At 42.0% G+C, this 12,939-nt stretch overlaps 1 protein-coding gene across 6 annotated transcripts in view; it reads right to left on the minus strand.

Annotated features, from left to right (window-relative positions):
* Positions 1–9,426, minus strand: part of LOC109885866 (palmitoyltransferase ZDHHC3) — a 31,096-nt gene extending 21,670 nt beyond the window's left edge. For 2 of the 6 annotated variants that reach the window (XR_004206633.1, XM_031811928.1), the window contains exons 1-4: positions 8,901–9,098; positions 4,114–4,175; positions 3,791–3,886; positions 1,200–1,386 (exon numbers count right to left, since the gene is read on the minus strand). Coding sequence is in view for 5 of the 6 variants with exons in the window: in XM_031811928.1 (XP_031667788.1) it covers positions 1,200–1,386; positions 3,791–3,886; positions 4,114–4,133 (303 nt within the window). In the remaining variant the exon portion in view is untranslated. Of the gene's footprint in view, positions 1–1,199; positions 1,387–3,790; positions 3,887–4,113; positions 4,176–8,900; positions 9,099–9,241 lie in introns of those variants that run through there. The other 4 variants (XM_031811930.1, XM_031811929.1, XM_031811932.1 and 1 more) reach the window with 4 other exon arrangements.
* Positions 9,427–12,939: the final 3,513 nt, after the last annotated feature.

Genomic DNA, 12,939 nt, shown 5'->3' on the forward strand with positions numbered 1-12,939 from the left:
TCAGGACAATGTAACACACAAGCTTTAGTGAATGATTTGTCCCAAATACAATGCTTCAAGTTTTTTGGGAAATATTTAGGACTAACTTATTCCTTGCCACCCATTCTGAAACTGCAGCTCTTTAAGTGTTGCAGTCATTTCAGTTTCTGTAGTAGCTGACGTGTATAGTCATCCGCATACATCGACACACTGACTCAAAGCATGTCGTTAGTAAAGATTGAAAAAAGTAAGGGGCCTAGACAGCTGCCCTGGGGAATTCCTGATTCTCTCTGGATTAATGTTGGAGAGGCTTCCATTCTAGAACACCCTCTGTGTTCTGTTAGACAGGTAACTCTTTATCCACATTATAGCAGGGGGTGTAAAGTCATAACACATCAGTTTAACCAGCAGTAGGCCCTGGAACGGACCCTGTATATAGTGAATTACAATATACAATATTTTTTTTTTTCTTTCTAGTACTACTGCATTGTTGGGAAAGAGCCAGCAAGAAAAGGCATTTAACAGTACTAGTACAAACTGGCAATAACAACGAGATACAGGTAACGAGTTCAAACAGGTGCAGTTAATACAGGTAATGAGTGGAGAGCAGGAGGGCTTCTTAAAAGAAATACTAACAGGTCTGTGAGAGCCAGAATTCTTACTGGTTGGTAGGTGATCAAATACTTATGTCATGCAATAAAATGCTAATTAATTACTTAAAAATCATACAATGTGATTTTCTGTTTTAGATTCCGTCTCTCACAGTTGAAGTGTACCTATGATAAAAATTACAGCCCTCTACATGCTTTGTAAGTAGGAAAACCTGCAACATCGGCAGTGTATCAAATACTTGTTCTCCCCACTGTATATGTGAGTAAGGTCGTGTTCAGTTAGGCACAAAACAGGAGGAAAACGTTTTGAAACTAATAAAGAGGCCGCCACTACCTGAACGTATCCCAACAACAACAACTCCTCTTTTCCTTTAAACTGTTTCAAAACGTTTTTCTACGTACGGTGTTGTGCCCAAATGAACACAACCCAGACAACACCAGCAGGTCAAGTGTACAGTCAGCGCAGTGTCGAGTGTAAAGTGTACAGTCAGCCCAGTGTCGCGTGTAAAGTGTACAGTCAGCCCAGTGTAAAGTGTACAGTCAGCCCAGTGTCGCGTGTAAAGTGTACAGTCAGCGCAGTGTATAGTGTGTTCAGTTTGAACAACTCACAGGGTCGGTGCACATGGCCCTGAAGTGAGAGGCGAGAGCCAGGAAGGCCAGAGTGTTGAACACAGTCCCGTTGACTAAGCTATAGGTCAGGTTTTTAGAAGGCAACAGCATGACGAAGAGCACAACGAACTCAGCATAGAACACCAACATCCAGGTGATAACTCCACACACGATGCCACACGCGTCCCTGAATAAACAGATTAAATCATTTTTTTAAACACATTTTTTTTTTTTATACATAAAGTTGCCTCAGTTATTTGAGTAAAAAAAAAAATATATATAGAATGAATTATTTTTTATGAAGTCAGCTGACTCATTTCCATTCTGGTGCTCGTTATCACCAGGTGGGCAGGTAGAATGGACAGCCTGGGTAAGACGTGCTGTGCACGGAGCACTTCACATTCAATACAATCAGAAAATACAGACAATATAGGCCTCTACACAAATACATAATCACTTAGACAAAATCCTGGTCAGTGATCCACCATGACCTCTCATTACAAAGACTTAGGTTTAGGGTTTTCTAGAAGATTCCTGGAATTACGTTGAAATAAGCAGGAAATCCAGGAATCCTCCAACCTGGGAATTCTGTGAAACTTGGGAAAGTTACCCACGGTCAGTAATCCAGTGATCTACCATGACCTCTCATTACAAAGACTTAGGTTTAGGGTTTTCTAGAAGATTCCTGGAATTACGTTGAAATAAGCAGGAAATCCAGGAATCCTCCAACCTGGGATTTCTGGAAAACTTGGGAAAGTTACCCACGGTCTAGCAACGTTGCATTATGGACAACTATGTTTACCATGTGGCTCAGTTGGTAGAGCACGCTAACGCCACGGTCTAGCAACCCAAACGTTGCATTATGGACAACTATGTTTACCATGTGGCTCAGTTGGTAGAGCACGCTAACGCCACGGTCTAGCAACCCAAACGTTGCATTATGGACAACTATGTTTACCATGTGGCTCAGTTGGTAGAGCACGCTAACGCCACGGTCTAGCCACCCAAACGTTGCATTATGGACAACTATGTTTACCATGTGGCTCAGTTGGTAGAGCACGCTAACGCCACGGTCTAGCAACCCAAACGTTGCATTATGGACAACTATGTTTACCATGTGGCTCAGTTGGTAGAGCACGCTAACGCCACGGTCTAGCAACCCAAAGGTTGCATTATGGACAACTATGTTTACCATGTGGCTCAGTTGGTAGAGCACGCTAATGCCACGGTCTAGCAACCCAAACGTTGCATTATGGACAACTATGTTTACCATGTGGCTCAGTTGGTAGAGCACGCTAACGCCACGGTCTAGCAACCCAAACGTTGCATTATGGACAACTATGTTTACCATGTGGCTCAGTTGGTAGAGCACGCTAACGCCACGGTCTAGCAACCCAAACCTTGCATTATGGACAACTATGTTTACCATGTGGCTCAGTTGGTAGAGCACGCTAACGCCACGGTCTAGCAACCCAAACGTTGCATTATGGACAACTATGTTTACCATGTGGCTCAGTTGGTAGAGCACGCTAACGCCACGGTCTAGCAACCCAAACCTTGCATTATGGACAACTATGTTTACCATGTGGCTCAGTTGGTAGAGCACGCTAACGCCACGGTCTAGCAACCCAAACGTTGCATTATGGACAACTATGTTTACCATGTGGCTCAGTTGGTAGAGCACGCTAACGCCACGGTCTAGCAACCCAAACGTTGCATTATGGACAACTATGTTTACCATGTGGCTCAGTTGGTAGAGCACGCTAACGCCACGGTCTAGCAACCCAAACGTTGCATTATGGACAACTATGTTTACCATGTGGCTCAGTTGGTAGAGCACGCTAACGCCACGGTCTAGCAACCCAAACGTTGCATTATGGACAACTATGTTTACCATGTGGCTCAGTTGGTAGAGCACGCTAACGCCACGGTCTAGCAACCCAAAGGTTGCATTATGGACAACTATGTTTACCATGTGGCTCAGTTGGTAGAGCACGCTAACGCCACGGTCTAGCAACCCAAACGTTGCATTATGGACAACTATGTTTACCATGTGGCTCAGTTGGTAGAGCACGCTAACGCCACGGTCTAGCAACCCAAACGTTGCATTATGGACAACTATGTTTACCATGTGGCTCAGTTGGTAGAGCACGCTAACGCCACGGTCTAGCAACCCAAACGTTGCATTATGGACAACTATGTTTACCATGTGGCTCAGTTGGTAGAGCACGCTAACGCCACGGTCTAGCAACCCAAACGTTGCATTATGGACAACTATGTTTACCATGTGGCTCAGTTGGTAGAGCACGCTAACGCCACGGTCTAGCAACCCAAACGTTGCATTATGGACAACTATGTTTACCATGTGGCTCAGTTGGTAGAGCACGCTAACGCCACGGTCTAGCAACCCAAACCTTGCATTATGGACAACTATGTTTACCATGTGGCTCAGTTGGTAGAGAACACCGCTTGCAAAACCAGGGTTGTGGGTTCGAGTCCCACGTGGGACCAGTACGAAAAATGTAAGTCATTCTGGATAAGAGAATCTGCTATAAAAAAAAAAAAGGACCAAAATATGTAAATCTAACTACCTGATAAACCACATGCCGCTGGGGATGTGCTGGGAGACGGGGACACACGGCTGCTCAGTCTGCAGGCAGGCAGCCTGCCTCTCCACGTCCCTGCACCTGAACAACAACACCTTATTCACTCATACCTGCTGTACCCAATACATCTTGCTTTACACACATGGGTCTTGCCTTAGACCGCTACGCCACTCAGGAGTCCTATCATCGTAATGACATGAAAACAATTGGCAGATTATTATCAATGACTGATCAACAGCTGTAACAAGTTGTCCAGTGTAGGAAATCCTCACTGCTTCTAGAAAAGACCCACATTCACACAAACAGACCTGTGCACCGGGCTCTTCATCGTACAGACTCAGGATGGGGCCCGCCTCACAGTCACCGCATGCTGTGGGTAGAAGAAGAAGTGGTGCGACAGTGAGCAAATACATTCAGTGTACACTTCAGTAGAGATGGGATACTGTACCACTGTACATTTACCTCATAATGACAAAAGTGAAAACATGTTCTTACAATTTTTTGCACATTTAATTGATAATTTACATAATAATTTACATATTTACAACCAAGTCAATACATGTTTGAATCACCTTTGGCAGCGATTACAGCTGTGAGTCTTTCTGAGTCTAAGTCTAAGAGCTTTGCACACCTGGATTGTACAATATTTGCTAATTTTTTCTTTAAAAAATTCTTCAAGTTGGTTGTTGAACATTGCGAGACAGCCATTTTAGTCTTGATATATATATATATATATATTTTTTTTTTTTTCAAGCCGATTAAGTCAAAACTGTAACAAGGCCACTCGGGAACATTCAATGTCGTTGTGATGAGCTACTCCAGTGTAGATTTGGCCTTGTTTTTAGGTTATTGTACTGCTGAAAAAGGTGAATTTGTCTCCGTGTCTTGGAAAGCAGACTGAACCAGGTTTTCCTCAAGGATTTTGCCTGTGCTTAGTTCTATTCTATTTTTTTTTTATCCTAAAAAACCTCCCTAGTCCTTGCCGATGACAAGCACACCCATAACATGATGCACCCACCACCATGCTTGAAAATATGAAGTGGTACTCAGCAACACGTCATATTTATTTTATTTAACTAGGCAAGTCAGTTAAGAACAAATTCTTATTTATAATGGCCTACCAAGAGGCGAAAGGCCTCCTGCGGGGACGGGGGCTGGGATTCAAAATAAAATAAATAAATACATGCAAATTAATTACTTAAAAATCCTGTGATTTTCTGGATTTTTGTTTTAGATTCCGTCTCTCACAGTTGAAGTGTACCCATGATAAAAAATTACAGACCTCTACATGCTTTGTAAGTAGGAAAACCTGCAAAATCGGGCAGAATATCAAATACTTGTTCTCCCCACTGTAAATATAGGACAAACCACACATTACAAGAGAGGCAACACAACATGGAGACCTAAGACAACATAGCAAGGCAGCAACACAACATGGAGACCTAAGACAACATAGCAAGGCAGCAACACAACATGGAGACCTAAGACAACATAGCAAGGCAGCAACACAACATGGAGACCTAAGACAACATAGCAAGGCAGCAACACAACATGGAGACCTAAGACAACATAGCAAGGCAGCAACACAACATGGAGACCTAAGACAACATAGCAAGGCAGCAACACATGGTAGCAGAAACACATGGTAGCAGCACAACATGGTAGCAGCAACACATGGTAGCAGAAACACATGGTAGCAGCAACATGGTAGCAGCAACACATGGTAGCAGCAACACATGGTAGCAGCACAACATGGTAGCAGAACAACATGGTAGCAGAACAACATGGTAGAAGAACAACATGGTAGCAGCACAACATGGTAGCAGCAACACATGGTAGCAGCACAACATGGTAGCAGCAACACATGGTAGCAGCAACACATGGTAGCAGCACAACATGGTAGCAGCACAACATGGTAGCAGCACAAAACCCAGTAAAAGCATCATTGGGCACAAGACAACAGCAAAGGGCAAGAAGGTAGAGACATCAATACATCACACAAAGCAGCCACAACTGTCAGTAAGAGTGTCCATGATTGAGTGTTGAATGAAGAGATTGAGATAAAACGGTCCAGTTTTGAGTGTTTGCTGCAGCTCGTTCCAGTCACTAGCTGCAGCGCACTGAAAAGACGAGCGACCCAGGGATGTGTGTACTTTGGGGACCTTTAACAGAATGTGACTGGCAGAATAGGTGTTGTATGTGAAGGATGAGGGCTGCAGTAGATATCTCAGATAGGGGGGGGAGTGAGGCCTAAGAGGGTTTTATAAATAAGCATCAACCAGTGGGTCTTGCGACAGGTATACAGAGATGACCAGTTTACAGATTTATTTATTTATTTTACCTTTATTTAACTAGGCAAGTCAGTTAAGAACAAATTCTTATTTTCAATGACGGCCTAGGAACAGTGTGTTAACTGCCTGTTCAGGGGCAGAACAACAGATTTGTACCTTGTCAGCTCGGGGGTTTGAACTTGCAACCTTCCGGTTACTAGTCCAACACTCTAACCACTAGGCTACCCTGCCTGCCCCTCCACTCTAACCACTAGGCTACCCTGCCGCCAATGAGTATAGAGTGCAGTGATGTGTCCTATAAAGAGCATTGGTGGCAAATCTGATATTGGATTTGACCACAACATTACTTTTTGTGCTGAATACAAAGGGTTAACTGGTTTGCCACCTTTTTTACAGTATTACTTTAGTGCCTTGTTGCAAACAGGATGCATGTTTTGGAAGAATCTCATTCCGTACAGGCTTCCTGTCTTTTCACTCTTTCAATTAGATTAGTATTAAGGAGTAACTAATGTACAATATTGTTCTCCTATCACAGCCATTAAACTCTTAACAGTTTTAAAGTCACCATTGGCATCATGGTGAAATCCCTGAGTGGTTTCCTTCCTCCCCGGCAACTGAGTTAGGAAGAAAGCCTGTATCTTTGTAGTGGCTGGGTGTTTTGATATACCGTCCAAATTGTAAATAATAACTACAACATGCTCAAAGGGATATTCAATGTCTGCTTTTTATGGGGACCTTATGTAACAGGGTTATATTGGTGATTCCCCTTGCCACTTTATTGTTAAGCCAATGGGTTTTTGGTTTGAGTTTGTCTTGCCTTCACCTACTCAACATGGCATCTTATTGGCTGGTTTGCGTAGCTTGCTTACGAGGGGGGATGTTCCAGTTAGAATCGTCCCAGTGAACAAGCACCAAACCAGCGGTAAGTTGTTGGTTGCAAAGCACTGTACATCAAAAGTGATTTTTATACTCTCAAGTGATGATTTAAATGTACAATTTATATCAAATTGTTTGTAAATGTTATTCGAACATCACACATAAGATGCAGTGGTTTTTGGAGAATATTTGTTGTGCATTTTGTTGTAAAGAATTCCCGCCAGTACTAGCTAGCAACTTACTGTGTCTGGTTGGGGGGGTGGTTCATATATTTTGTACAGTGCGTGAGTGCAGAGTTGGATGGTGAGACGTGCATTGCATGACGTGCAATTTTGTGCCGTTCCTAACAGAATAAAGCTACATGACTGGTGCTACATGTTGGAGTTCCGTGTCGATGACTGATTGTACACAACGCAAGAAGAGTACTGTTACACTTACATATAATTGTATGTGTGGGGTACAGAGATGAGGAAGTCATTCAAAAATCATGTTAAACACTATAAGTCCATGCAACTTATGTGACTATTTAAGCTTACCATAACAAAGAGGTTAAATACTCATTGACTCAAGACATTTCGGCTTTAAAAAAAACAATTTGACCGACATTATGGGGTATTTTGTGTAGGCCAGCGCCACAAAATCTCAATTTAATCCATTTAAAATTCAAACTGTAACAACAAAAAATGTGGAAAATCTCAAGGGGTGTGAATACTTTCTGCAGGTACTGTACATGCACTTTATCTACAGTGCCTAATGTCAATCCAACTACCTGCCTAATTTACTGTTAGTGTAAACATTGGAAACATTGGTCACTTTATCTACAGTGCCTAATGTCAATCCAACTACCTGCCTAATTTACTGTTAGTGTAAACATTGGAAACATTGGTCAAGATGGAACATCTACCAGAAAATAAAAACCAAGTGATCCATGAGAACATAAAAGGATTGTTCTGTGTGTCAGATAACCACTCAAGCGTGTCCAGCGCACACAATCACCTCATGGCAAAATTACTGTATGCAGCAGAGCAGTGTTTGTTTGCATCCCAAATGGTACCTCATTTCCAATATAGTACACTACTTTTGTCCAGAGCTCTATAGGCTGTGGTAAACTTTAAAAAAATAGTGCACTAAATAGGGAATCGTTTGCCATTTGGGACACAAATCCTGACTCAGTAGTATCACGGCTCTATGTAAACGGAAATACTGCTGTGCTGGCTGAGCATTTACCCCTCACTGTGATGCCAATGACAAATTCGACCTGAGGATAACAGACACCAGGACATCTGACTTCTTTGTCATTTTCTGACGAAAGATTGTGCCTCCTAGTTACCTAATAAGACAAACTTATTGATACAACCATACCCGTATTAGCTGCTACACACACACACACACACACACACACCTGTGATTAGATCACTGGAGGTGATGGGGACCATGGGGGTGATGGTGAAAACCAAAGTAAAGGGCATCACTGTCGCAATATTGTAGCTGGCTTGGCCTGTGCAGAATGTCCCACGACCCTCCCACCCACCATCATCATGCTAAAAGATGCGACAGTTTGGTTGGAAAGACGAACTAGCCACTACCTAACGTTTACAAGCCAGCTGTTTTGCAAGCTACGTTAATGTTTTTTTTAAACTAACTGGCTAGTTTATGTGGGTTAGTTTGCGGTTTTCCTTGGAGTTAAACGTAGCTAACGCGTTAGAGATAGCTAACGATATGTAAAACAGAACAGCTTGTCACATACATCATTGTTATTTAACTACATAATCAGATCATAGTGATTTAACAGCCGGGTAGCTAACCGTTTAAACAGATAATACAGGCTAGTTTGCTAATTAGCTAGCCATCTCACTACCTGGCTGGAAATGCGAGCTAGCCAACGTTAGCTTACCTAGATAGCCAACGGTAACTAGTAGCTCATTTACCTGTCTTCAACATAGACTTGTCATGCTGCGAGACTCCAGGAAGAGAACTTTCTTAAAAATGGATCTGAAAACAAACTATGGTAAATGAGCTAAAATCTCGTACAAAATAGGCATGAAATGACTCCTGGTGAATCCACAGCGGAGGAACTGTCAACACCGTCCTCTCTCTCTTCCATCGAGGCGGAGAGTCACTAGTAACTCAACATTGATTCACTAGTGACTCAACATTGAGTCACTAGTGACTCAACATTGGTTCACTAGTGATTCAATATTGAGTCACCATCAATCGATTCTTTGTATATATATATTTTTTTTTAAAGTCAATTTTGAAAGGACTTTACCTGTACCTTTTTCCCTGTACAACTGTGGTGCTGAAGTGTATCATTAAAAATTAAAAAACTTGATCGCATACAACCACCGAATTTTTCCTAATATGTGTTGCGCATTCTACATAAACATGAATTTCACTTGGCACGTTCACGCTGAGTTGAGCAACACAAGGTAGTATTAAAAAGAGGTGTTGGAAAGAAGTCACGTGCTCCCAGTCCGGTGGCCAGGCGTAGGAGCGATGAGGGGGTGTTTTGGTTTTATGGGTGCAGGGTTAGTGGGTTGTGCAAATACATTATTTATTTTTTTACCGTGCAAATTTCCCTTTTTATTGAAATATATTTAATCAATAATGTGGAATTATTAACATGCTGAATTGAGAAAGGCAGCAATACACAAAAAAGCCTCAAGTCTGCCGGAAATTCACACGAAGAAGAAGAAGTGGCGCTGGCCAATGGCTGAAGAGAAGGTTCTGTTTCATTGATCTGTAGGCCGTTTTTAACCGCTTCTCGTGGCTTGTTTGATGTTTTATTGTTTAATGGAATGTAATTTCCCTTTGAAACCTTTGGAAGTTGAAGTTGTGGAATATTGTTTTGTGTGCAAACGGATCAACCGGAAGTTGCCTCGTCTACTGATAAACATAAACCTCCCCTGGAATCATCAATCCAACCCATTTATAAACTCACACTGGACTGGAGTGTAACATTCCAATAGAGAAAGATAAAGGGCATTTTAATCTGAAAAGGACCCATGAGCCCCACGTGAAGTTCAGGAGCATGTCAAATTGTTGTCAAATGAAAGCGAAGAGTCTATCGAAATTAAGTTATATCTACTTAAAAAAACTAACATTTTCCATCAACAAAATGTGGAATAAGCAAAGGCTGTGATTTCTGGTCAAACAGATGGAAAAAGGATCTTTGAAAAACATTTACCAGAAAGAAAATGTCTTAAAATGTATTTGAAATATATCAAAACACAATTATGTTGACGTGAAGACCCCCTACCAACTAATATAAACACTTAGATTTAGTTTTGGATAAATGATTTTCCTTCTGTAAACATTGCCTTATGCCTTGTAATTCCTTTACCAAAACCCCACACATCTTTAAAGCAGCAATCAGCAGTAGAAACCATAACAAAGTGCCCTCCCCTCCCCTGGTTTCAGTAAAATACTGGGGCTGGAGAAATGGGATCGCTTTCAAATTCATAGACAGACCTAACTACGTCTTAACTGTGTTTTGAGTTGATTTAGTGTTTGTTTACATTGGAGTAAAAACGATCTTATATTTTGGGTTCTGATGGGGTATGACAGGTGAACTAAAGATCATGAGGTATTTGAAAGTTATTTTATTCAAGAATCAAAAAGGTACACATCATTCATTTATAAGTCCAACAAAATGGATGTAGCAATGGCTGATTGACCATTTAAGATATTTTCACATTTCTCTCCCTCATGAGGAGGGAGGGGATAATGAAAGTTCACGGAAGGTAGACCTACCACTTAGTTATAGTGTTTTTACTCAAATCAAGTGTGTTTATGAATTATTAAAATGATTAAAACACGTCATTGAAATCGGTAACAGAGTTACCTCAAAATCAGTAATGTAATTATAGCAATTGAATGATCTACAACGAGAAATCCTAGAGGTCACAAACCACTGTCCTGCCTTCCACTGGCTGTCACCTTTGACCTTAGTTCCTTTTCTGTGCCTCTATTTGTAGTTTGTTCAGGGCGTGAGTTGGCGTGGGCATTCTATGTGTTGTTCTGTGTGTTAGATCTCTATGTGTTTGGCCTGGTATGGTTCCCAATCAGAGGCAGCTGTTATTCGTTGTCTCTGATTGAGAACCACACTTAGGCAGCCTGTTTTCCCCACTATGGGTTGTGGGTAGTTGTGTTCTGTTTTGTGTGTATTGCAGCTTGCAGAACTGTTCGTTTGGCCTGTTGGTTTTTGTTCAAGTATTCGTTATATTAAAACTATTATGAATACTTACTACGCTGCACCTTGGTCCTCTTCTCATCCCCCCAACGTTCAGCTCATAGTGTCTCCTGTTACTGTCCTGCCTTCCACTGGCATTCTGTTATGTTCAGCTCATAGTGTCTCCTGTTACTGTCCTCCCTTCCACTGACTGTTATGTTCAGCTCATAGTGTCTCCTGTTACTGTCCTCCCTTCCACTGACTGTTATGTTCAGCTCATAGTGTCTCCTGTTACTGTCCTCCCTTCCACTGACTGTTATGTTCAGCTCATAGTGTCTCCTGTTACTGTCCTCCCTTCCACTGACTGTTATGTTCAGCTCATAGTGTCTCCTGTTACTGTCCTCCCTTCCACTGACTGTTATGTTCAGCTCATAGTGTCTCCTGTTACTGTCCTCCCTTCCACTGGCATTCTGTTATGTTCAGCTCATAGTGTCTCCTGTTACTGTCCTCTCTTCCACTGGCATTCTGTTATGTTCAGCTCATAGTGTCTCCTGTTACTGTCCTCCCTTCCACTGACTGTTATGTTCAGCTCATAGTGTCTCCTGTTACTGTCCTCCCTTCCACTGGCATTCTGTTATGTTCAGCTCATAGTGTCTCCTGTTACTGTCCTCCCTTCTACTGACTGTTATGTTCAGCTCATAGTGTCTCCTGTTACTGTCCTCCCTTCCACTGACTGTTATGTTCAGCTCATAGTGTCTCCTGTTACTGTCCTCCCTTCCACTGGCATTCTGTTATGTTCAGCTCATAGTGTCTCCTGTTACTGTCCTCCCTTCCACTGGCATTCTGTTATGTTCAGCTAATAACTATAACTAACCATCTGGTGGTCAAAGCAAGACTGTGAAAACAGTCTGGGCCCTGTTCCCCTAATCTCTTGTGGAGAGATGACAACTTTTGTTTCCCAAAAGCACAAGTTCAGGCTACTACATGCTGCTACCATGTTGTGCTGCTACCATGTTGTTGTCATGTTGTGATGCTACCATGCTGGGTTGTCATGTTGTGTTGCTACCATGTTGTGCTGCTACCATGTTGTTGTCATGTTGTGTTGCTACCATGTTGTTGTCATGTTGTGTTGCTACCATGCTGGGTTGTCATGTTGTGTTGCTACCATGCTGGGTTGTCATGTTGTGTTGCTACCATGTTGCTGTCATGTTGTGTTGCTACCATGTTGTTGTCATGTTGTGTTGCTACCATGTTGTTGCTATGTTGTGTTGCTACCATGTTGTTGTCATGTTGTGTTGCTACCATGCTGTGTTGTCATGTGTTGCTGCCTTGCTATGTTGTTGTCTTAGGTCTCTCTTTATGTAGTGTTGTCTCTCTTTATGTAGTGTTGTGTTGTCTCTCTTTATGTAGTGTTGTGTTGTCTCTCTTTATGTAGTGTTGTGTTGTATCTCTTTATGTAGTGTTGTGTTGTCTCTCTTTATGTAGTGTTGTGTTGTCTCTCTTTATGTAGTGTTGTGCTGTCTCTCTTTATGTAGTGTTGTGTTGTCTCTCTTTATGTAGTGTTGTGTTGTCTCTCTTTATGTAGTGTTGTGTTGTCTCTCTTTATGTAGTGTTGTCTCTCTTTATGTAGTGTTGTCTCTCTTTATGTAGTGTTGTGTTGTCTCTCTTTATGTAGTGTTGTGTTGTCTCTTATGTAGTGTTGTGTTGTCTCTCTTATGTAGTGTTGTGGTGTCTCTCTTTATGTAGTGTTGTGGTGTCTCTCTTTATGTAGTGTTGTGTTGTCTCTCTTTATGTAG

Source organism: Oncorhynchus kisutch, unplaced genomic scaffold (genome assembly GCF_002021735.2).
Source record: "Oncorhynchus kisutch isolate 150728-3 unplaced genomic scaffold, Okis_V2 Okis02a-Okis13b_hom, whole genome shotgun sequence".
NCBI lineage: Eukaryota > Metazoa > Chordata > Actinopteri > Salmoniformes > Salmonidae > Oncorhynchus > Oncorhynchus kisutch.